Here is a 23,547-nt window from a genome sequence, read left to right as displayed (position 1 = left end):
AAGAGAGATGTCAGCAAAGCCTGGAGGGCGCAGGGAAGAGAAGAGCTTCCACCTTGGACAGGGAGGTGTCTGGGGAAGGGGGATGTGATTTAGGGTAGGCTTTATGGGTATGGAAAGATTTGCGCATGGAGAGGAGAAAGGTATTCCAGGAGTCAGGAGTCACGCACACAGAAACATGAAAGTGAGAAACAGAATGCAGAGTCTTATGCTAGGTTTACAGAGGGTGAGAGACTGCATCCTTGCAGGGTTCAGGAGGCCATTGAAGGTTCCATGCATGCTGGCCTGTTGTAAGCTGTGTGGGAGATTGACACCTCTGGGGAAAGCAAAGACAGAGAAAGACCAGGAAGCTCCACATTAGGGGAGTGGGGTGGGAGTGAGCAGGGCAAGAGAGGTGCTCTGTAAGGAGATCCGCGGTAACAGGAGTGATGAGAGGGTCTGGCTGGGAACAACTTGGATTTCTCTCCTGGGTGGTTGAAAGGGCAGTAATTAGGAAAACCAAAGTCTGATGAAAATGTCTTTTGAAACTTGAGAGAGAATTAGAGGTGTAGATTTAAGAAGACATTATATAAGCAACTAAAAAATAGGTCAATTGTATTCAGAATTAAAACTATTGTGCCTACCTGAGAAGCTGAAGAATGTATAAAGACAACTCATGTAATGGGAGAAACTATTTGCAGATCACATATCTGATAAGGGTCTAGTATCCAGAATACATAAAGAATGCTTCACAACTGAACAGTAAAGAATCAACCTAATTAAGAAATGGGCATGAAGTGTTTGAATACACATTTCTCCAAAGAAGATAGGCAAATGGCCAACCAGCTCATTCAGAGATGCTCAGTGTCACTAGGCTTGAGGGAAATGCAAATCAAATCCACAATGAGAGACCGCTTCACACCCACTGTGATGGCTGGAAGCACACACACAGATGACAAACCTTGGAGAAGATGTGGGAAACTGGAAACCTTCTGAACTGCTGGTGGGAATGTAAAATGGTGCATCTGCTGTGGAAAACAGTCTGGCATTTCCTCAAAAAGTTAAACATAGAGGCTGGTCCAAGTGCAGTGGTTTTTACAACTAATGGATCACAACCATTTACCAGATTTCTTTGTTGATTCTGCACTTCTGATGCTTCACTTGACTATACTTTAAAAAAAAAAATGTCAAGGCCGGGTGCTCACGCTTGTAATCCCAGCACTTTGGGGAGGCCGAGACAGGTGGATCACCTGAGGTCAGGGGTTCAAGACCAGCCTGACTGACATGGTGAAACCCTGTCTCTACTAAAAATACAAAAATTAGCCGGACTTGGTGGCACATGTCTGTAATCCCAGCTACTCAGAAGGCTGAGGCAGGAGAATCACTTGAACCTGGGAGATGGAGGTTGCAGAGAGCGAAGATTGTGCCACTGTGCTCCAGCCTGGATGACAAGAACAAAACTTTGCCTCAAACAAACAAAAACAGTTGAACCTAGAGTTACCTTATGACACAGCAGTTACACTCCCAGACCCATGAGAAACAAAAGCTTAAGTTCACATGGAAATTAATACACAAATGTTGACAGGGGCATTATTCAAAATAGCTGGAAGGTGGCAGCAACCCAAATAAGATGTGGCATGTCCAGCCAGGTGCAGTGGCTCAGGCCTGTAATACCAGCACTTTGAAAGGCCGAGGTGGGCGGATCACTTGAAGTCAGAAGTCCGAGACCAGTCTGGCCAACATGGAGAAACTCCGTCTCTACTAAAAATGTAAAAATTAGCCGGGCGTGGTGGCACACGCCTGTAATCCCAGGTACTTGGGAGACCGAGGCAGGAAAATTGTTTGAACCCAGGAGGCATAGGTTGCAGTGAGCTGAGATCACGCCATTGCACTCCAGCCTGGGCAATGAGTGAGACTCCATCTCAAAAAAAAAAAAAAAGTGGCATGTCCGTGCAATGGAGTATTACTCAGCCGTACTCAGCCGTAAAGAGGAAAGAAGAGCTGACAGGTGCTACGACATGCATGAACCTGGAAGACATCATGCTAAGTAAAAGATGCCATCACCACTTGTTTTCTGATACCATTGTTACAAAATGTCTGGTGTAGGCAAATCCATAGAGACAGGAAGGGAATTTACTGTTGCCAGTGGCTGGGTAGTGACTCGGAATAGACAGTGAGTTTCTTTTTGGGGTAATGAAAATGTTCTGGAATTAGGGGTGGTGGTTGCACAACTTTGTAAATATACTCAAAAATACTGAATTGTACCCACCCTGCCCCCACCTTTTTTTGTTTGTTTGTTTTTTTGAGACAGTCTTGCTCTGTTTCCCGGGATGGAGTACACAGCAACTCACTGCAGCCTCAACCTCCCAGGATCAAGTGATCCTACTACCTTAGTGTCCAGAGTAACTGGGACTACAGGCACGTGCCATGGTGCTGGCTAATTTTTAAAAATTTTTTAGAGGTAGGGTCTCACTATGTTGCCTAGTCTGGTTTCAGACTCCTAGACTCAGGTAATCCTCCCTCCTCGGCCTTCCAAAGTGCTGGGATTACAGGCCTGAGCCACTAAACCTGGCCTGAATTGTACTCTTTAAATATGAATTATACCCCAGTGATACATTTAGAGACATAATTGAAGCTAAAGAAATAGATTTGTTACTCTCCGGTGGATTGTGTCGTGCAAAGGGGGAAGCAGGCCAGTTTGAAACTTCTGTCACTTGTGTATCATCATACCACCTTCTCTCTTTTTCTATTAATACAGAACAATTTCTCACTTGCCATGAAACTACTGAAGGAGCTGCATAAAGAGTCAAAAACCAGAGACGATTGGCTGGTGAGCTGGGTGCAGAGCTACTGCCGCTTGAGCCACTGCCGGAGCCGATCCCAGGGCTGCTCTGAGCAGGTGCTCACTGTGCTGAAAACAGTCTCTTTGTTGGGTAAGTTGACCGCTTTTATCCACATACATCTTAGAGGGCTATGTTATATTGTCTTGTGTATCTTCTTATTCTTTGTGCTGCATCATCTGACGTTTGGGAGGTAAATCTTTGCAGTAATTTTAGTGAATATAGCAAAGTGAGCCAGAGAATGATAGTTTAATTATTTTGAAAACTTTGTTTGCATATAAGATATAAACAAACATGAAAAGCCATTTCAGCCTGGGTGCAGTGGCTCACGCCTGTAATCCCAGCAGTTTGGGTGGCCAAGGTGGGTGGATTACGAGGTCAGGAGATCGAGAACATCCTGGCCAACATGGTGAAACCCCATCTCTACTAAAAAAAAAAAAATTAGGCCGGGCACAGTGGCTCACACCTGTAATCCCAGCACTTTGGGAGGCCGAGGCGGGTGGATCACGAGGTCAGGAGATCGAGACCATCCTGGCTAACAAAGTGAAACCCTGTGTCTACTGAAAATACAAAAAAATTACGGCAGGTTTGGTGGTGGGCGCCTGTAGTCCCAGCTACTCGGGAGGCTGAGGCAGGAGAATGGCGTGAACCTGGGAGATGGAGCTTGCAGTGAGCTGAGATCGCTCCACTACACTCCAGCCTGGGCGATAGAGCAGGACTCCATCTCAAAACAAAAACAAAAACAAAAACTAACTGGGCGTAGTGGCAGGCGCATGTCTGTAGTCCCAGCTGCTCTGGAGCCTGAGGCAGGAGAATCGCTTGAACCTGGCAGGTGGAGGTTGCAGCGAGCCCAAATCACGCCACTGCACTCCAGCCTGGTTGACAAGAGCAAAACTCCGTCTCAAAAAAAAAAAAAAAAAAAAAAAAAAGCCGTTTCCTCCTGAAATAGTGTAGTCTTTAAGACTACATTAAAGGAGGAAAGCTTTCTCGGGCAGGTTTGGGTCTTGTCCCCTGCCTGCTCTGTTGCCCTGTGTCTGAGGATGTGTGCTAGTATTCTGATCAGGCATGATCCAGCTGGGTTCCCAGACAGACCAGCTCTGAAGTATCAGCCTCAATAAAGGTGTCTAGGGGAGAAGCACTCTTTTACACTGATCCCAGGAGGAGAAGATCATTCTAGTTGGACGTTGTGGCCTGCACCCTTAGTCCCAGCTACTGGGGAGCCTGAGGCGGGAGGATAGCTTGAGATCAGGAGTTCGAGGCTGCATTGAGCCATGATTGTGCCTGTGTGAGTAGCCACTGTATTCTGACCTGGGCAACATAGTGAGACCCTGTATCTAAAAAAAGAAGAAGAAAATTATCCTGATGATTGCTAAATAATTATATGGGTTTTTTTGAGGGGAGGAGGAGTTTGCTGATGTTAATATTAGTGTCCATATACCCATATAATAATAATTACACAGTTAGAGTATGGTTGTAGTTCATAACAGCCTTGCATGATAAGCAGGGCCAGTAGTTGTGATCCTGTATGTGAGATAACTCTGGCAGAGAACTGTCAGACCATAGGCAAGGAGGGCATGTGGTTTGATCAGGCGTCCTAGTTTCAGCACTGTTATCGCATCTCTGGACACTGCAGACTTAACCAGCGCTGATCCAGCTGCTTGCCCAGAACCACACAGTCACAGCAGAACTAGAACTTTAAATGCAGCAGTGCCTGTTGCTTCATTTGCTATGGGCCACAGTGCCAATTTAAAGACCTACTCTGGATTATTAATTTGTGTACAAACACAGTACTCATTTCCTATTCTTTATAACAGAATTAGGTGCTTTGAAAAATTGCAGAATGATGGTGCTTGAATAAAAAGTTAATTCATGAAAGTTTCAATTGCTTAGCCTCTGTGGACTTTGATACAGTTACTTCTAACAAAGAACATTTTTCATTAATATGTGAGTTCAAGAAATTCCCTAGCCAGTATTTGAAGTCAGTTTCTTATACTTTCAATATTTATTTTTATTAATTTATTGATAGAAAACTTTAGGCCAAGCACGGTGGCTCACACTTGTAATCTCAGCATTTTCGGAGGCCAAGGTGGGAGGATTGCTTGAACATAGGAGTTCGAGACCAGCCTGGGCAACATGGCGAAACCCCATCTCTACCAAAAATGCAAAAAATAGCCGGGCATGGTGTTACAAGCCTATAGTCCCAGCTAATTGGGAGGTTGAGGTGGGATGATCGCTTGAGCCCGGGAGGCAGAGGTTGCAGTGAGCCAAGATCGTGTCATTGCACTCCAGCCTGGGTAACAGAGGGAGACCCTGTTCCAAAAACAAAAGAAAACTTTTGTAGACAACGAATTTCTTCTTTTTAATTACACACACACACACATACACACAGTGTTTGTTTTTGTTTTGTTTGTTTTTTTAATCCAACAGATGAGAACAACGTGTCAAGCTACTTAAGCAAAAATATTCTGGCTTCCCGTGACCAGAACATTCTCTTGGGTACAACTTACAGGATCATAGCTAATGCTCTCAGCAGTGAGCCAGCCTGCCTTGCTGAAATCGAGGAGGACAAGGCTAGAAGAATCTTAGAGCTTTCTGGATCCAGTTCAGAGGATTCGGAGAAGGTAATACTGGAAGAATGTTTTATACTAGTGTGCTGTGTATGTCTTCAATGTGCAGTGTTCAGGCTACAGGAAAGTAATAGGGTATTGCTTTGTGTTTTTAAAATATATTTGACAGTTATGCACAGCCAATTTTCTTATGTGGAAAATTGACATTCTTTGTGCTTCCTATTTATTTGAATGATACAAATTTTTTAATATTAAAAGTCATGAATTTTAATTTTTTTTTGGATTAAAAGAACTGTGGACAGTTCTTTTATGACTTTTGTTTATTAAATTTCCCCACCCATCACCATTCAGACGTCCCACCAGCTTACGGAACAAATCAGCCTTTTCTGCTTTTTTATTTAGTGCCTGCTTTGCTTAGCTTCTTGCCGATTATTTTTTCAATAGTTACCAGCTTCCTTCTCATTCACTGTGTCCTGCCTCACCTCAGTTGTGGGGCCTTGTCTTTTCCCTCCATGATGCTACCAGCATCTGTGCAGGACACTGAGGGCAGGAGCCAACTTCCGTCTCCCTCTCCGCCACGCACTCCACTGACCAGACCTAGCTCTGTGTTGCTTGTGCACCTGGCCCGCGCTGGGCTTGCATTTTTGTTTGGCCAGTTGTTATGTGCTGAGGATCTTACTGGAATTGCTTGCTCCTTCACAGCCAGTGTGGACTCTTGTTTTTCCAGTTCCATAGCTTCAGTGTTATTTTGGAACTGTTGATCCATTTATGTGTCATGAGTCACAAATGGAAAGCAGAATTCTTTGAGAAAGCTTCAGTCATGCTCATGGGTTGAGGTCTCTGTGAATTCCAGGTGATCGCGGGTCTGTACCAGAGAGCATTCCAGCACCTCTCTGAGGCTGTGCAGGCAGCTGAGGAGGAGGCCCAGCCTCCCTCCTGGAGCTGTAGGCCTGCAGCTGGGGTGATTGATGCTTACATGACGCTGGCAGATTTCTGTGACCAACAGCTGCGCAAGGAAGAAGAGAATGCATCAGGTGAATTGCAAAATTAAAAAGCTAGTGTTCCATTATGTCAGCATAAAGTCTTATGAATTTTGTACATACTTTTGGTCTCCTATTTGTTTTCAAATTACAAATATTTTGAAAATCCTATTGTCTTTTTAAGAGACAATGGCAGCCAGGTGCAGTGGATCGTTTGAGACCAGCCTGGCCAACGTGGTGAAACCCCAACTCTACTAAGAATACAAAAAAATTAGCTGGGTGTGGTGGCCCATGCCTGTAGTCCCAGCTGCTCAGGAGGCTGGGGCAGGAGAATCGCTTGAACCCAGGAGGCAGAGGTTGCAGTGAGCTGATATTGCACCACTGCACACCAGCCTGGGTGACAGAGCGAGACTCCGTCTCAAAAAAAAAAAAAAAAAAAAAAGAGAGATAGACAGTGAATGGCCTGTCTAAGCAACATGACCTACATTTAAATGGAGTTAAGTGGTCCTCTCTTTCCATGTGTTTAATTTATACTTTGATATTTTGCTTGCAGCTTCAATATTACTGGCTCATGTGGCCTGCTTCATGCTCCTGGAATAAATTCAGTAACCACCAACTGCCCCTTGTGTTCCCAGCCCAGGATTCAAACTGTGCTTCATGCAGAATGGGCACTCTAATGGAAGGATTTGGCTTCAGGATAGATACAAAACTGTACCTGGTGTTTGTTGGTGTACAGTGGTAGTTAAGAAAAGAACAATGGCTGGGTGCGGTGGCTCATGCCTGTAATCCCAGCACTTTGGGAGGCCGAGGTGGGCGGATCACAAGGTCAGGAGATTGAGACCATCCTGGCTAACATGGTGAAACCCCCATCTCACTAAAAATACAAAAAAATTAGCCGGGCATGGTGGCAGCTACGCCGGAGGCTGAGGCAGAAGAATGGCTTGAACCCAGAAGGTGGAGCTTGCAGTGAGCAAAGATCACACCACTGCACTCCAGCCTGGGCAAGAGAGCGAGATTCCGTCTCAACAACAACAAAAAAAGAACAATGACACTAAAAAATACAAGGCAAAAAGGGAGCATGTTAGCATTTAAGGTCATAGTTTATGGATAAGTAGATATATTGACCTTTGTTTTCTTCTTTGGTGTCATTGATAGTTACTGATTCTGCAGAACTGCAGGCGTATCCAGCACTTGTGGTGGAGAAAATGTTGAAAGCTTTAAAATTAAATTCCAATGAAGCCAGATTGAAGTTTCCTAGATTACTTCAGATTATAGAACGGTATCCAGAGGAGACTTTGAGTCTCATGACAAAAGAGGTTGGTGTCTTTATTCGACTTGGCGGTAAGGAACTTTACAGAACGTAAAGATACGCTTATTTATATCCAAACGCGTTAATGTGTGCAGTTCGTGTATTATAGCTTTTCCCAGCCAGGTGTGAATTCTGCTACATTCTGAGGACATAGGTAATTTAAAGCTGCAAAAATGAGTTTTCGCATTTACCCATTTTCCTCCGTGGGTGTTGATAAGAACACTGTGTTTGAACAAGGACCCAGAGAGTTGGAGGCGGGGTGACTGTGCCCAGTCACATTTGCTGTGCCCAGTGCTCACCTGTCATTTAGCCCAGAGGGAGTGAGCAAGTTCAGCTTGCATCCCACCTCCCAGGAGCACAGCACCTTCCAGCAGCACGGTGTCCAGAGGGGTCTGAGACCTGTGAGCAGGAGTGAGGGGTCAGTGTGTGGACATGGGAGGAACCCGCACCCCTCCACGTGACCTGCCCCTTGGCCCCACCAAGGGCTGCACTGCCAGTTGCACTCCTGTCCTTTGGGCTCTGTGTGCAGGAAGGCTCCACTGACTTCATTTGCAAAGCACAGGGCCTCTGAAAGGCTTCGTAGTTGACTTTTATAGACATGTAACTGGAAGACAGGGCCAAGCTTTGAGTTGAAAATGTAATAGTTCAAAAAGGGTTACTTGGTTCGATCTCTATTAGCTTTGCATGGTGAGTTTTTAAATAATGTTGATCTCTGGGCAACGGGGACCCAGTTTGACTTTTAGGGCCCTAACCACTCCCTTTACCTTTTTCTACATTCTGAATAGTAGACTTTCTCAGTAGGTATTAAACAGGTTAAGGTAAATTCAGAAATGCAACATGTATGTGTTTTTCTTCAAGGTAAGTGAGCAAATAATTAAATAACTTCATTATGGTTTTGTTTTTTTCCAATATAATGTAATATTTATACATGATAAAAACAGCATTTGAATTTGTGAGGACATAAAGTATTCACTCCGCGTTGTCACAACACCCAGTAGACACGTGCAGTGGAGCCGGTAGCCTCTCTGTGAGCTTACGTGAGGTGTGTGAACTGATCCGTCCTCACACGCCATGCTGTCCTCAGTGCACACTTGCACTCAGGAAACTTGTCCATACTCAAGCCTCACGCCAGCATTCCAAACACATCAGATTTTTTTTTTTTTTTTTTTTCGGAACTAAAAAAGAACTTTTATTTATTGAGGGCAAGGGGATGCAAACAATACAAAAATCAAAAAGCCATCTGGTATTTAACTTCGCTTTCAGCTTGTCAAATGGGAGTTAGATTTATTTTACATTTGCTATGGGTCCTGATCTGCTCATGAAATCCTTCTATGGGGAAGCTGTGGGCAGATTCCTCAAGCCACCCTTTGGGGACAACTCTTATCAGGGAGGAGGAATTGTCTCGCTTCTGCCTACTCTTTCCCTTCTGCTCATGTGTACTACAAAATAGTCATTGCATGCAATGGTGAGGCCCTAATTAGGGGAAAAGAAGCTCTGGAAGCCCACTTTTACATCTCTGCACTGGTCCAGGTCCTTCATTATTTTGTCCACGGCCAGAGGGTCTTTTTGATTTTCCAAAAATCCAGGGAACTCCTTTTCCATGAGTACTCTCAGGTCCTCCTTTGTTAAGTAGCCTTTATCCCCGCGAATTTGTGAAATGTAAACATCATGGTTTCCATGGCTGCTCCATTTGAGACGCATTTTGGTGTGGTCTGTTGAAGCCTTGGCCGAGGCCGGGCGATCGCCACAGCTGGACGTACTTCCAAACACATCAGATTTTATCTTCAGAATGACACCTTAAAAGTATCAGAGGAAAATGTGAACACATTTTTTTAAATGGTCTTGGAACGAAGAAACAAAAACCAGAATCCATGAAGCAAAATAGTTTGACTTCTATACAGAAAAAGAAAAGAAGTACTTCTGTACAGAAAAAGAAAATACCGTATACAAAGTTAAAAAAATAAAAAGCCAGGTGCAGTGGCTCACGCCTGTAATCTCAGCACTTTGGGAGGCCGAGGCGGGCAGATCACGAGGTCAGCAGTTCAAGACCAGCCTGGCCAACACGGTGAAACCCTACTAAAAAAAAAAACAAAAATTAGTTGGGCCTGGTGGTGGGTGCCTGTAAACCCAGCTACTTGGGAGGCTGAGACAGGAGAATCACTTGAACCTGGGAGGTGGAGGTTGCAGTGAGCCAAGATCACGCCACTGCACTCTAGCTTGGACGACAGAGCAAGACTCTGTCTTAAAAAAAAGCAACCAACTAAAAAAAAAAACAAATCCGCTTGCAACACATACAAGAAACAGAAAGCTGACATTGGCAATCTACAAAATAAATGGTCACAACAGACCAGTAGAAAATGGTGAGAGGAAATGCATGCGTGATTAAAGGACGTAAGGCAAATAAACATGGAACATTCAGCCTCACTAATAATGAAACATGAAAATTTAAATTAGACGTTTTTCACTTCTCAGATTGACAGTGATTTAATTTTTTTTTTTTTGAGGCGGAGTCTCGCTCTCATCCAGGCTGGAGTGCAGTGGCACAATCTCAACTCGACAGTGATTTTAAAAGTTGATTATGTCCGGTGTTGGTAAAGACTTTGGAAAGTAGTCAATCTAATACTTTTAGAAATGAGAATTTGAAAAATTCTTTACCATGGCCAGGTGCGGTGGCTCATGCCTGTAATCCCAGCACTTTGGGAGGCCGAGGTAGGAAGATCATGAGGTCAACAGATTGAGACCATCCAGGCCAATATGGTGAAACCCCATCTCTACTAAAAATACAAAAATTAGCTGGGCATGGTGGCATGCACCTGTAGTCCCAGCTACTCAGGAGGCTGAGGCAGGAGAATTGCTTGAACCCGGGAGGCAGAGGTTGCAGTGAGACAAGATCATGCTACTGCACTCCAGTCTGGCGACAGACCGAGACTCCCTCTCAAAAAACAAAACAAAACAAAACAAACAAAAAACTAAAGTTATGTGTACAGAGATGTCTACTGCAACATTACCTGTGATAAAAAATTGAAATATTCATTATAGAGCAGTAAACAACATGGAATACTACACAGCTGCCAAGAGGAATGAAGTAGAAGATTTTTCTATACGTCTGTCTAAGAACAACCAGCACTAGCTGTCTCGTGTGATTCCATTCTTGCAACAGAAGACTGTTCTGCACAGAAAGTGACTGGGAGAGTCCAGTGATTGCCACAGCAGAAGAGAGCTGAGGGATGGAAGACTTGTTTTGTACTTGTGTTTTTATACTTCTCAGTTTTCTTTTTTTTGGACATATGTTACTTTTATAACAGGTGATGTGAGATGTTTTCCTCAGCATTAAGTTTCAGCTCTCTATTTTAGATCTCTTCCGTTCCCTGCTGGCAGTTCATCGGCTGGATCAGCCACATAGTAGCCTTACTGGACAAAGACCAAGCCATTGCTGTTCAGCACACCGTGGAAGAAATCACTGATAACTACCCGCAGGCTATTGTTTATCCCTTCATCATAAGCAGCGAAAGCTATTCCTTCAAGGATACTTCTACTGGTCATAAGAATAAAGAGTTTGTGGCAAGGTAGGTAATATTACAGAAAGAATACGTTGATCAGATACTACAGGTTATAAAAATGTGGTTAAAGCACACATGTGGACACCTACGGTTGTTTCCAAATTAATTAGTTGTCATTGAAGAATAATCTTAGCTGTTGCTTTGTTGATTATATCTCTTCTGGGTATGTTACTTGTTACAGGGTGTATCTCCTTTGTAAAATACTTCCATCTTACATTGCTAACAAAACATTCTGCTCATATGGTCATGGTTGCTTGGGATAGACTAGTTGAGATGATTTTTGAAATCAGCTCCTGAAATTGTCCTGTAGTTTAAAATACACAGAAAGACTCCTCCTTTTAATTAGGACTCAGTAGATGGCCTCAAGTGTCATCCTGTCCACTTTTTTTTTAATTATTATACTTTAAGTTTTAGGGTACATGTGCATAACGTGCAGGTTTGTTACATATGTATACTTGTGCCATGTTGGTGTGCTGCACCCATCAACTCGTCAGCACCCATCAACTCGTCATTTACATCAGGTATAACTCCCAACGCAATCCCTTCCCCCCGCCTCCCCATAATAGGCCCTGGTGTGTGATGTTCCCCTTCCGGAGTCCAAGTGATCTCATTGTTCAGTTCCCACCTATGAGTGAGAGCATGCAGTGTTTGGTTTTCTGTTCTTGAGATAGTCTGCTGAGAATGATGGTTTCCATTGCATCCATGTCCCTACAAAGGACACAAACTCATCCTTTTTCATGGCTGCATAGTATTCCATAGTGTATATGTGCCACATTTTCTCTTAATCTAGTCCGGCCAATGATGGGCATTTGGGCTGATTCCAAAGTCTTTGCTATTAGAATAGTGCTGCAATAAACATACGTGTGCATGTGTCTTTATAGCAGCATGGTTTATAATCCTTTGTGTATATACTCAGTAATGGGATGGCTGGATCATATGGTACTTCTAGTTCTAGATCCTTGAGGAGTCGCCATACTGTTTTCCATAATGGTTGAACTAGGTTACAATCCCACCAACAGTAAAAGTGTTCTCATTTCTCCACATCCTCTCCAGCACCTGTTGCTTCCTGGACTTTTAATGATTGCCATTCTAACTGGTGTGAGGTGGTACTCGCCAGGTTTTTGATTTTGCATTTCTCTGATAGCCAGCATTATGAGCATTTTTTCATGTGTCTGTAGGCTGCATGCATGTCTTCTTGGAGAAATGCCTGTTCAGTCCTTTGCCCACTTTTTGATGGGGTTGTTTGTTTTTTTCTTGTAAATTTGTTTGAGTTCTTTGTGTTCTGGATATTACCTCTTTGTCAGATGAGTAGGTTGCATTTTCTCCCATCTGTAGGTTGCCTGTTCACTGATGGTAGTTTCTTTCTTGCTGTGCAGAAGCCTTTAGTTTAATTAGATCCCATTTGTCAATTTTGGTTTTGTTGCCGTTGTTTTGGTGTTTTACATGGCCCTGCCCATGCCCATGTCCTTAATGGTATAATTTAGGTTTTCTAGGGTTTCTAAGTAGTATTAGGTCTAATGTTTAAGTCTCTAATCCATCTCGAATTAATTTTATATGAGTAAGGAAGATCCAGTTTCAGCTTTCTACTTTGTATTAGCCAAATTTTTCCCAGCACTCATTTATTAAATAGGGAATCCTTTTCCCCATTTCTTTGTTTTTCTCAGGTTTATCAAAAGATATGATGGCCAGAAGCGCTTAGGGACATTATTTCTGAGGACTCTGTTCTGTTCCATTATTCTATATCTCTTTTGTACCAGTACCATGCTGTTTTGGTTACTATAGCCTTGTAGTATAGTCTGAAGTCAGGTAGGTGGATGTCTACTGCTTGTTCTTTTTGGCTTAGGATTGTCTTGGCAAGTTCCATATGAACTTTAAAGCAGTTTTTCCAATTCTGTGAAGAAAGTCATTGGTAGCTTAATGCGGATGGCAATTTTGACCTATAAATTACCTTGGGTATGGCCATTTTCATATTGTTGATTCTTCCTATCCATGAGCATGCTGGTATGTCTTCCATTTGTTTGTGTCCTCTTTTATTTCACTGGAGCATGGTTTGTAGTTTTCCTTGAAGAGGTCCTTTACATCCCTTTGTGGGCGTAGACTTTAGGTATTTTATTCCCTTTGAAGCAAATGTGAATGGAAGTTCATTCATGATTTGGGTTTCTGTTTGTCTGTTACTGGTGTATAAGAATGCTTGTGATTTTTGCACATTAATTTTGTGGTCCTGAGACTTTGCTGAAGTTAAGCCATCAGCTTAAGGAGATTTTGGGCTGAGACAATGGGTTTCTAAATATACAATCATGCCATCTGCAAACAGGACAATTTGACTTCTCTTTTCCTAACTGAATACCCTCTTGATTTCTTTCTCTTGCCTGATTGCCCTAGCCAGAACTACAACACTGTTGAATAGAGTGGTGAGAGGGGCATTCTGTTCTGTGCCAGTTTTCAAAGGGAATGTTTCAGTTTTTGCCCATTCAGTATGATAATTACGTGGGCTTCTATAACAGCTCTTATTATTTTGAGATAATGCCTCCATCAATAATCGAATTTATTGAGCCGCTTTAGCATGAAGGGCTGTTGAATTTGTTGGAAGCGCCTTTTCTGCATCTATTGAGAATCATGTGGTTTTTGTCTTTGGTTGGCGCTATATGCTGGATTACGCTTTTATTGTTTTGCATATGTTGAACCAGCCTTGTATCCCAGGGATGAAGCCCACTTGATCATCATGGTGATAAGCTTTTTGATGTGCTGCTGAATCCAGTTTGCCAGTATTTTATTGGAGGATTTTTGCATCGATGTTCATCAGGATATTGGTCTAAAATCTCTTTTTTTGTTGTGTCTCTGCCAGGCTTTGTATCAGGATGATGGTGGCCTCTATAAAATGAGTTAGAGGATTCTCTCTCTTTTCTGTTGATCGAATAGTTTCAGAAGGAATGGTACCAGTTCCTCCGGTACTTGGTAGAATTGGAATTGGGAATCCATCTGGTCCTGACTTTTTTGGTTGGTAGGCTATTAATTATTGCCCATTTCAGAGCCTACTATTGGTCTATTCAGGATCAAGTTCTTTTCCTGGTTTAGTTTTGGGAGAGTGTAAGTGTCCAGGAAATCATCCATTTTCTAGATTTTCTAGTTTATTTGTGTAGAGGTGTTTATAGTATTCTCTGATGGTAGTTTGCATTTGTGGGGTCGGTGGTGATACCCCTTTATCATTTTTATTGCATCTATTTGATTCTTCTCTCTTCTCTTATTAGTCTTCATAAGTGGTCTATCAATTTTGTTGATCTTTTCAAAACCAACTCCTGGATTCATTGATTTTGGAGTGGTTTTTGTGTCTCTATCTCCTTCAGTTCTGCTCTGATCTTAGTTATTTTGCCTCTCTGCTAGCTTTTGAATGTGTTTGCTCTGTTTCTAGTTCTTTAATTGTGATGTTAGAGTGTCAATTTTTAGATCTTTCCTGCTTTCTTGTGGGCATTTAGTGCTATAAATTTCCTCTACACACTTGCTTTAAATGTGTCCCAGAGATTCTGGTATGTTGTATCTTTGTTTCATTGGTTTCAAAGAACATCTTTATTTCTGCCTTCATTTCAAGTATGTACCCAGTATTCATTCAGGAGCAGGTTGTCTAGTTTCCATGCAGTTGAGCGTTTTGATTGAGTTTCTTAGTCCTGAGTTCTCTAGTTTCTGATTGCACTGTGGTCTGAGAGACAGTTTGTTAAACTTTCTGTTCTTTTACATTTGCCATATGCTTTACTTCCAACTATGTGGTGAATTTTGGAATAAGTGCGATGTGGTGCTGGAAAAGAATGTATATTCTGTTGATTTGGGGTGGAGAGTTCTGTAGATATCTATTAGGTCCCATTGGTGAGAGATGAGTTTAATTCTGGATATCCTTGTGAACTTTCTGTCTCATGATCTGTCTAATGTTGACAGTAAGGGTGTTGGAAGTCTCCCATTATTATTGTATGGGAGTCTTAAGTCTCTTGTAAGTCTCTATGACTTGCTTTGTGAATCTGGGTGCTCCTGTATTTAGCTATATATTTAGGATAGTTAGCTCTTCCTGTTGAATTGATCCCTTTACCATTATGTCATGGCCTCTTTGTCTCTTTTGATCTTTGATGGTTTAAAGTCTGTTTTATCAGAGACTAGATTGCAACTCCTGCTTTTTTGTTTTCCATTTGCTTGGTAGATCTTCCTCCATCCCTTTATTTTGAGCCTATGTGTATCTCTGCATGTAAGATGGGTCTCTGAATACAGCAAACTGATGGTCTTGACTCCCTCATCCAGTTTAAGCCAGTCTGTGTCTTTAATTCGGACTATTTAGTCCATTTGTTTAAGGTTATTATTGTTATGTGTGAACTTGATCCTGCCATTATGATATTAATCAAGCATTTTGCTATTAGTTGATGCTCTTCCTAGCCTCTCGATGGTCTTTACATTTTGGCATGTTTTTGAGATGGCTGGTACCGTTGTTCCTTTCCATGTTTAGTGCTTCCTTCAGGGTTCTCAGGCAGGCCTGGTGGTGACAAATCTCTACATATGCTTATCTGTAAAGGATTATATTTCTCCTTCACTTATGAAACTTAGTTTGGCTGGATATGAAATTCTGGGTTTAAAATTCTTTTCTTTAAGAATGTTGAATATTGGCCCCCACTCTCTTCTGGCTTGTAGAATTTCTGCCCAGAGATCTGTTGTTAGTCTGATGGGCTTCCGTTTGTGGGTAACCCGACATTTCTCTCTGGCTGCCCTTAACATTTTTTCCTTCATTTCAACTTTGGTGAATCTGACAATTGTGTGTTTTGGAGTTGCTTTTCTCGAGGAGTATCTTTGTGGAGTTCTCTGTATTTCCCAAATTTGAATGTTGGCCTGCCTTACTAGGTTGGGGAAGTTCTCCTGGATGATATCCTGAAGAGTGTTTTCCAACTTGGTTCCATTTTCCCCCTCACTTTCAGGCACCCCAATCAGACATAGATTTGTTCTTTTCACATAATCCCATACTTCTTGAAGGCTTTGTTCATTTCTTTTTTCCTCTTTTTTCTTTAGACTTATCTTCTCACTTCATTTCATTCATTTGATCCTCAATCGCTGGTACTTTCTTCCAGTTGATCAAGTTGGTTACTGAAGCTTGTGCATTTGTCACGCGTTTCTCATGTCATGGTTTTTATCTCTGTCAGTTCGTTTATGGCCTTCTCTGCATTGATTATTCTAGCTATCCATTCTTCCATTCTTTTTTCAAGATTTTTAGTTTCTTTGCGCTGGGTATGTAATTCCTCCTTAGCTCTGAGAAGTTTGTGGGGCTGAAGCCTTCTTCTCTCAACTCGTCAAAGTCATTCTCCGTCCAGCTTTGATCCGTTGCTGGCGAAGAGCTGTGTTCCTTTGGAGGGGGAGATGCGCTCTTATTTTTTGAATTTCCAGCTTTTCTGCCCTGCTTTTTCCCCATCTCTGTGGTTTTATCTGCCTCTGGTCTTTGATGATGGTGACGTACTGATGGGGTTTTGGTGTGGGTGTCCTTTCTGTTTGTTAGTTTTCCTTCTAACAGTCAGGACCCTCAGCTGTAGGTCTGTTGGAGATTGCTTGAGGTCCACTCCAGACCCTGTTTGCCTGGGTATCAGCAGCAGAGGCTGCAGAAGATAGAATATTGCTGAACAGCAAGTGTACCTGTCTGATTCTTGCTTTGGAAGCTTCCTCTCAGGGGTGTACTCCACCGTGTGAGGTGTGGGGTGTCAGTCTGCCCCTAGTGGGGGATGTCTCCCATTTAGGCTACTCAGGGGTCAGGGACCCACTTGAGCAGGCAGTCTGTCCATTCTCAGATCTCAACCTCCGTGTTGGGAGACCAACTGCTCTCTTCAAAGCTGTCAGACAGAGTCGTTTGCGTCTGCAGAGGTTTCTGCTGCTTTTTTTTTGGTTTAGCTGTGCTCTGTCCCCAGAGGTTGGAGTCTGCAGAGACAGGCAGGCCTCCTTGAGCTGCTGTGGGCTCCACCCAGTTTGAGCTTCCCAGCGGCTTTGTTTACCTACTTAAGCCTCAGCAATGGCGGGCACCCCTCCCCTAGTCTCGCTGCTGCCTTGCAGTTAGATCGCAGACTGCTGTGCTAGCAATGAGGGAGGCTCCATGGGCGTGGGACCCTCCCAGCCAGGTGTGGGATATAATCTCCTGGTGTGCCGTTTGCTAAGACCCTTGGTAAAGCGCAGTATTAGGGTGGGAGTTACCCGATTTTCCAGGTGTTGTGTGTCTCAGTTCCCCTGGCTAGGAAAAGGGATTCCCTTCCCCCTTGCACTTCCCAGGTGAGGCGATGCCTTGCCCTGCTTCATCTCTCTCTGGTCGGGCTGCAGCAGCTGACCAGCACCGATTGTCCGGCACTCCCTAGTGAGATGAACCCAGTACCTCAGTTGAAAATGCAGAAATCACCCGTCTTCTGTGTCGCTCATCTTCTGTGTCGCTCACGCTGGGAGCTGGAGACAGGAGCTGTTCCTATTCCATCCTGTCCACTCTTAAATGGATTTATGAGTTGAGACTGATGACGAGTAAGCAATAGTGCACGACTCTTTCAGGGATGCTTTGTACACAAAATGTGTAGTGTTTTAGTGACATTCTCCATCATGAGGTGTTGGGGTTTGTTTGTTTGTTTGTTTTTAATTATGAGCAGATCTGCCTCATTATTTTGAGTGTATTGATTTTGACAAGATGAAGAAAAGTGCCAGCCTCTTTTTTTTTTTTAATTTAATGTAATTTTATTTTATTTTATTTATTTTTTTGAGACGGAGTATTGCTGTGTCACCTAGTGCAGTGCAGTCTCAGCTGCAACCTCTGCCTCCCAGGTTTAAGCAGTTCTCCCTGCCTCAGCCTCCCGAGTAGCTGGGATTACAAGTGTGTGCCACCATGCCCAGCTAATTTTTGTATCTTTAGTAGAGACAGGGTTTTGCCACGTTGGCCAGGCTGGTCTCGAACTCCTGACCTCAAGTGATCCGCCTGCCTTGGCCTCCCAAAGTGCTAGGATTAGAGGCGTGTGCCACCATGCCCGGCTGAGGCCCAGCTTCTGTTCTGGTTAGTGGGTGGCTTGTCTGTGAACACACCCCTGCCCTGCTGAGGCCCTGCCCACCATACCATTTCTCTGAACAGACAACTGTTGTCTTGAAAAATGAAAGAAGTGAAAAAGATGTGAAAGACAGTGTGTCAATAAAGTGACCTTGCTGGGCATGATGGCTCGTGCCTATAATACCAGCTACTTGGGAGGCTGAGGTGGAAGAATCACTTGAGGCCAAGAGTTCATGACCAGCCTTGGCAACATAGTGAGATCTCATCTCTAAAATATTAAAGTAAAAATAAGCTAAGCATGGTGGTGCATGACTGTACTTCCAACTACTTAGGAGACTGAGGTGGGAGAATTGCTTGAGTCCAGGAATTCAAGGCTGCAGTGAACTGTGACTGAACTTGTCAGTTGCCACTGCTGTCCAACCTGGGCAACATAGTGAGACCCTGTTTTTTAAAAAAGTGATCCTCTCTTTCATAACGTAACTTCAGAAACTATATATATCGAGTTATATATGTCAAAATGTCAACATCAGTTGCAAGATTGGCTTTTATCTAAGAGCAGCTCTTTTTTTAATTTTAAGTTTTAATTTTTATGGGTACATAGTAGGTGTCTGTGTTTATGGGGTACATGGGATATTTCAATACAGGCATTCAGTGTGTAACAATCACATCAGGGTAAGTGGAGTATCCATCACTTCAAGCATTTATCATTTCTTTGTGTTATAAACATTCCAGTTATACTCTTTTAGTTATTTTTTAATGTACAGTAAAAATTTACTGTAGTCACCCTGTTGGGCCACCAAATACTAGATCCTGTTTTTCCTAACTATATTTTTGTACCCACTAACCATCCCCACTTTCCACCTCTCCTCCCCTCCCCATAAGTTCAGTTGTTTTAATTTTTAGCTTCCACAAATGAGTAAGAACATGTGAAGTTTGTCTGTCTGTGCCTGACTTATTTCACATAATATAATGTCCTTCAGTTCCACCATGTTGTTTCAAGTGACAGGATCTCATTCTTTTTTATGGCTAAATAATACTCTACTGCACGTATGTACTGCATTTTCTTCATCCATTTGTCTGTTGATGGGCACTTAGGTTGCTTCCAAATTTTGGCCGTTGTGAATAGTGCTGCAATAAACATGGGAGTGCAGATATCATACTGATATCCTTTATTTTGGGTATATATCCAGCAGTGGGATTTCTGGATTATATGGTACTTCTAGTTGCAGTTTTTTTAAGGAATTTCCATAGTGTTCTTCATAGTGGTTGTATTAGTTTACATTCCCACCAATAGTATATAGGGGTCCTCTCTCCACATCCTTGCCAACATTCGTTATTGCTGGGGGTGAGATGGTACCTTGTTGTGGTTTTGGTTTGCATTTCTCTGATGTTCATTGATGTTGAGCACGTTTTTATATACCTGTTTGCCATTTGTATGTTTTCTTTAGAGAAATGTCTATTCAGATCTTTTGCCCCATTTAAAAATGAGATTAGATTTTTTTCCTGTTGAGTTGTTTGAGCTTGTTATAGATTTTGTTTGTTTGTTTGTTTGTTTGTTTTTGAGACAGTGTATTGCTCTGTTGCCCAGGGTAGAGTGCAGTGGGGCAATCTCTGCTCACTGCACCCTGCGCGTCCCGGGTTCAAGCGATTCTCCTGCCTCAGCCTCCTGAGTAGCTGGGATTACAGGCAAGCACCACCATGCCCCACGAATTTTTGTATTTTTAGTAGCGACAGCGCCAGGCTGGTCTTGAATGCCTGACCTTGTGATCCACCCACCTTGGCCTCCCAAAGTGCTGAGATTACAAACGTGAGCCACCGTGCCCGGCCATATTTTGGTTATTAATTCCTTGTCGAATGGGTAGTTTGCAAACGTTTTCTCCCATTCTGTGGGTTGTCTCTTCTCTTTATTGTTTCCTTTGCTGTGCAGAAGCTTTTAGACTTGATGTGATCCTCCTGTTTGTCCATTTTTGCTTTGGTTGCATGTGCCTGTGGGGTATTACTCAAGAAATCTTTGTGCCCAGACCAGTGTCCTGGAGAGTTTCCTGTTTTTGTTTTTGTAGTTTTATAGGTTGAGATCTTAGATTTCAGTCTTTAATCCGTTTGGATTTGATTTTTGTATGTGGTGAGAGATAGGGGTCTAGTTTCATTATTCTGCATATGGATACCCAGTTTTCCCAGGACCATTTATTGGAGACTGTCCTTTGCCTGATGTATGTTCTTGGCACATTTGTCGAAAACTTGGTTCACTGCAGCTGTGTAAATTTATTTCTGGGTTCTCTGTTCTATTCCATTGACTTATGTGTCTGTTTTTATGCCAGTGCTATGCTATTTGGGTTACTATAGCTCTGTAATATAATTTGAAGTTAGATAATGTGATTGTGCCAGTTTTATTCTTTTTTACTCAGGGTGGCTTTGGCTATTCTGGGTCTTTTGTGGTTCCATACAAATTTTAGGATTATTTTTTCTATGTGAAGAATGTCATTGGTATTTTGATAAGGATTGTGTTGACTCTGTAGATTGCTTTGGGTAGTGTGTACAGATTTGACAGTATTGATTCTTCCCATCCATGAACATGAGGTAACTTTGCATTTCTTTGAGTCCTCTTCAATTTCTTTCATCAGTGTTTTACAGTTTTCATTGTAGAGATCTTTCACTTCTTTGGCTAAGTTTATTCCTAAGTATTTTCTTTTATTTGTGGCTGTTGTAAATAGAATTACTTTTATGATTTCTGTTTCAGATTGTTTACTGCTGGCATATAGAAATGCTACTGATTTTTGTGTATTGATTTTTGTATCTGCAACTTTACTGAATTTATCAGTTCTGATGGTTTTGTGGTGGAGTCTTTAGATGTCTCCAAATATGAGATCATATCATCTGCAAGCAAGGATAATTTGACTTCTTCCTTTCTAATATAGATACTCTTTATTTCTTTCTCTTGTCAACTTGCTCTAGCTAAGACTCCCAGTAGTATGTGGAATAACAGTGGGCATCCTTAACGTGTTCAAGATCTTAGAAAAGGGTTTTCAGTTTTTCACTGTTCAGTATGACACCAGCTATGAGTGTGTCGTATATGGCTTTTATTGTGTTGAGGTATGTTCCTTCTATACTTAGTTTTTTGAGAGGTTTTTTTTGTTTTTTATCATGAAGGGATGTTGCATTTTTCAAATGCTTTTTCAACATCAGTTAAAATGATCAGTGGTTTTTGTCCTTTATTCTGTTGTGTTGATACGATTGATTTGTGTATGTTGATCTATCCTTGTATCTCTAGAATAGATCTCACTTGGTCATGATGAATAATCTTTTTAATGTGCTGTTGAATTTGGTTTGCAAGTATTTTGTTGAGTATTTTTGCATTAATGTTCATCAGGGATATTGCCCTGTAGTTTTCCTTTTATTTGATATGTCTTTGTCTGGTTTTGGTATCAGGATAATACTGTCCTTGTAGAATGAGTTTGGACGTATTCCCTCCTCCGTTGTTTTTTGGAATAGTTTGAGTAGGATCGGATTAATTGGTTTTTAAGAACCTCATCTCTTGATTAAATAGATGCTTCTTGCTTCATTTTAACATTGGATGGAATTTTAAATTACTATAGTTGGTTTTTTATATATATATATGATATGTATAAATTATATTTAGTTATATATAATATACATTTTATATATGTATAATATATAACATACATTGTTTTATATATGTATAATATATAAAATATATATTGATTTTTGGAAGGTACTTGATTACCTAAACTTTGTAAAATTTTTTTAAATAGGATTAAAAGTAAGTTGGATCAAGGAGGAGTGATTCAAGATTTTATTAACGCCTTAGATCAGCTCTCTAATCCTGAACTGCTCTTTAAGGTAATGATAGAACAGCTTCTGGCACATAAAACATAGAACTTGGGTAAAACTTAATTGCAATCTAATTTGATTTTTTTCTTACCTTCCCCACCCCCACTCCCCAACAGGATTGGAGCAATGATGTAAGAGCTGAACTAGCAAAAACCCCTGTAAATAAAAAAATCATTGAAAAAATGTATGAAAGAATGTATGCAGCGTTGGGTGACCCAAAAGCTCCAGGCCTGGGGGCCTTTAGAAGGAAGTTTATTCAGGTATGGACTGGCACAGCCTGCCTTTATGATAGCAGAATCATTGTGACAGTCAATATTTACATTTAATGATTTAACAGTTCTGGATTTAAAACGTCTATTGAATGCTTTAGATCTCATGCTTTCTGTGACACACTGATAACATATTTTTAGGTTGGCTGGTAGCATGTGGGTTAGTAGGTAAAACCTCAGAGTTTCATTACATGTTGTTCATGCTCAGATTTTTAGATCTGAAAGTTACATCTAGATTGGTATTTCCAGTTCTTCAGATGGCTTGTGTTAAATAAGCTGATAAGTATTTTCAGGCACTTAGTTCAGGGCACAGTTCTGGGTGCTCAGGATCCAGTCCCCAAATACAAAGGGGTTGTGTGACAAAACTGCTTACCAAGAGCTGTGCCTAGGACAAGTGTGGTAAGTGTGAGATCTTTCAGAGGGTGCTGGAGTTGGAAGGAAAACACACCATCATTTGATGGGAATGATGGAGCAAGTAGACTGCAGTCAGCCCAGTTGCCACACCTTTGCAGCCTGCTTGGCTCCTTCTCTCCCTCCTTCATCTGGAGACTTGCCCTTAGGGCTTGGCAGCAGCATCGTTTCTCCTTCAGAGCCTTTCCCAGCCCTCCCCCAACGGTGATCTCCAGAAGAGTCGAGTGTTCTTCCTCTCTCACCTAAAACACCTTACTTTACATTCTCTCTGCTTAGCCTGGGTCATACTGACTTTTCTTTCTAGTTTTTGTCAAAATTACTTTTATTCATTAAACCTCAAGAAATTTAAGGGCTTAGATAAGTCTTGGAACTCTTGTTGCCAGAGTTCTCAAGTTCCACTGTGTATAGTGCAAAGGAAGAGCTTTATCCTTTTTTAAATAACTGCTTTATTACGATATAATTCACATGGCCCTTAAGTCATCCATTTAAAGCGGTTTTACGTATATTCACAGAGTCATGAAATCATCACCATATCAATTTTAGCACATTTTCATCGCCACAGAAAGAAACCCATACCCATTAGCAGCACCACCTCTACACAGCCTTTGGCCTAGTCTGCCCCCAGCGTACTGCTGCCTCAGCCAGTCTGGGCAGCCAGTCTGCACGTTGTCTCTTGTCTCGGAATTCATGGCCACTTTGTTGCTGGAAGCCCTGAGACTGCCTTGCAGGGCTATCCATGGGCAGCACGGTTCTTCCCCC

The 23,547-nt window shown here is 42.1% G+C and overlaps 1 protein-coding gene across 4 annotated transcripts in view; it reads left to right on the top strand.

Annotated features, from left to right (window-relative positions):
- PRKDC (protein kinase, DNA-activated, catalytic subunit) overlaps positions 1–23,547 on the top strand; it is a 189,819-nt gene that overhangs the window by 151,941 nt on the left and 14,331 nt on the right. For all 4 annotated transcript variants that reach the window (XM_017961992.3, XM_003902720.5, XM_017961991.3 and 1 more), the window contains exons 70-76: positions 2,735–2,909; positions 5,244–5,437; positions 6,237–6,417; positions 7,519–7,679; positions 11,027–11,238; positions 22,030–22,117; positions 22,225–22,368. In XM_017961992.3, the coding sequence (XP_017817481.2) occupies positions 2,735–2,909; positions 5,244–5,437; positions 6,237–6,417; positions 7,519–7,679; positions 11,027–11,238; positions 22,030–22,117; positions 22,225–22,368 (1,155 nt within the window). The remainder of the gene's footprint in view (positions 1–2,734; positions 2,910–5,243; positions 5,438–6,236; positions 6,418–7,518; positions 7,680–11,026; positions 11,239–22,029; positions 22,118–22,224; positions 22,369–23,547) is intronic.

Source organism: Papio anubis, chromosome 8 (genome assembly GCF_008728515.1).
Source record: "Papio anubis isolate 15944 chromosome 8, Panubis1.0, whole genome shotgun sequence".
In the NCBI taxonomy this organism is placed as follows: Eukaryota; Metazoa; Chordata; class Mammalia; order Primates; family Cercopithecidae; genus Papio; species Papio anubis.
The sequence above is the reverse complement of the archived record's forward strand: the minus strand, read 5'-3'. Positions and strand labels throughout refer to the sequence as shown.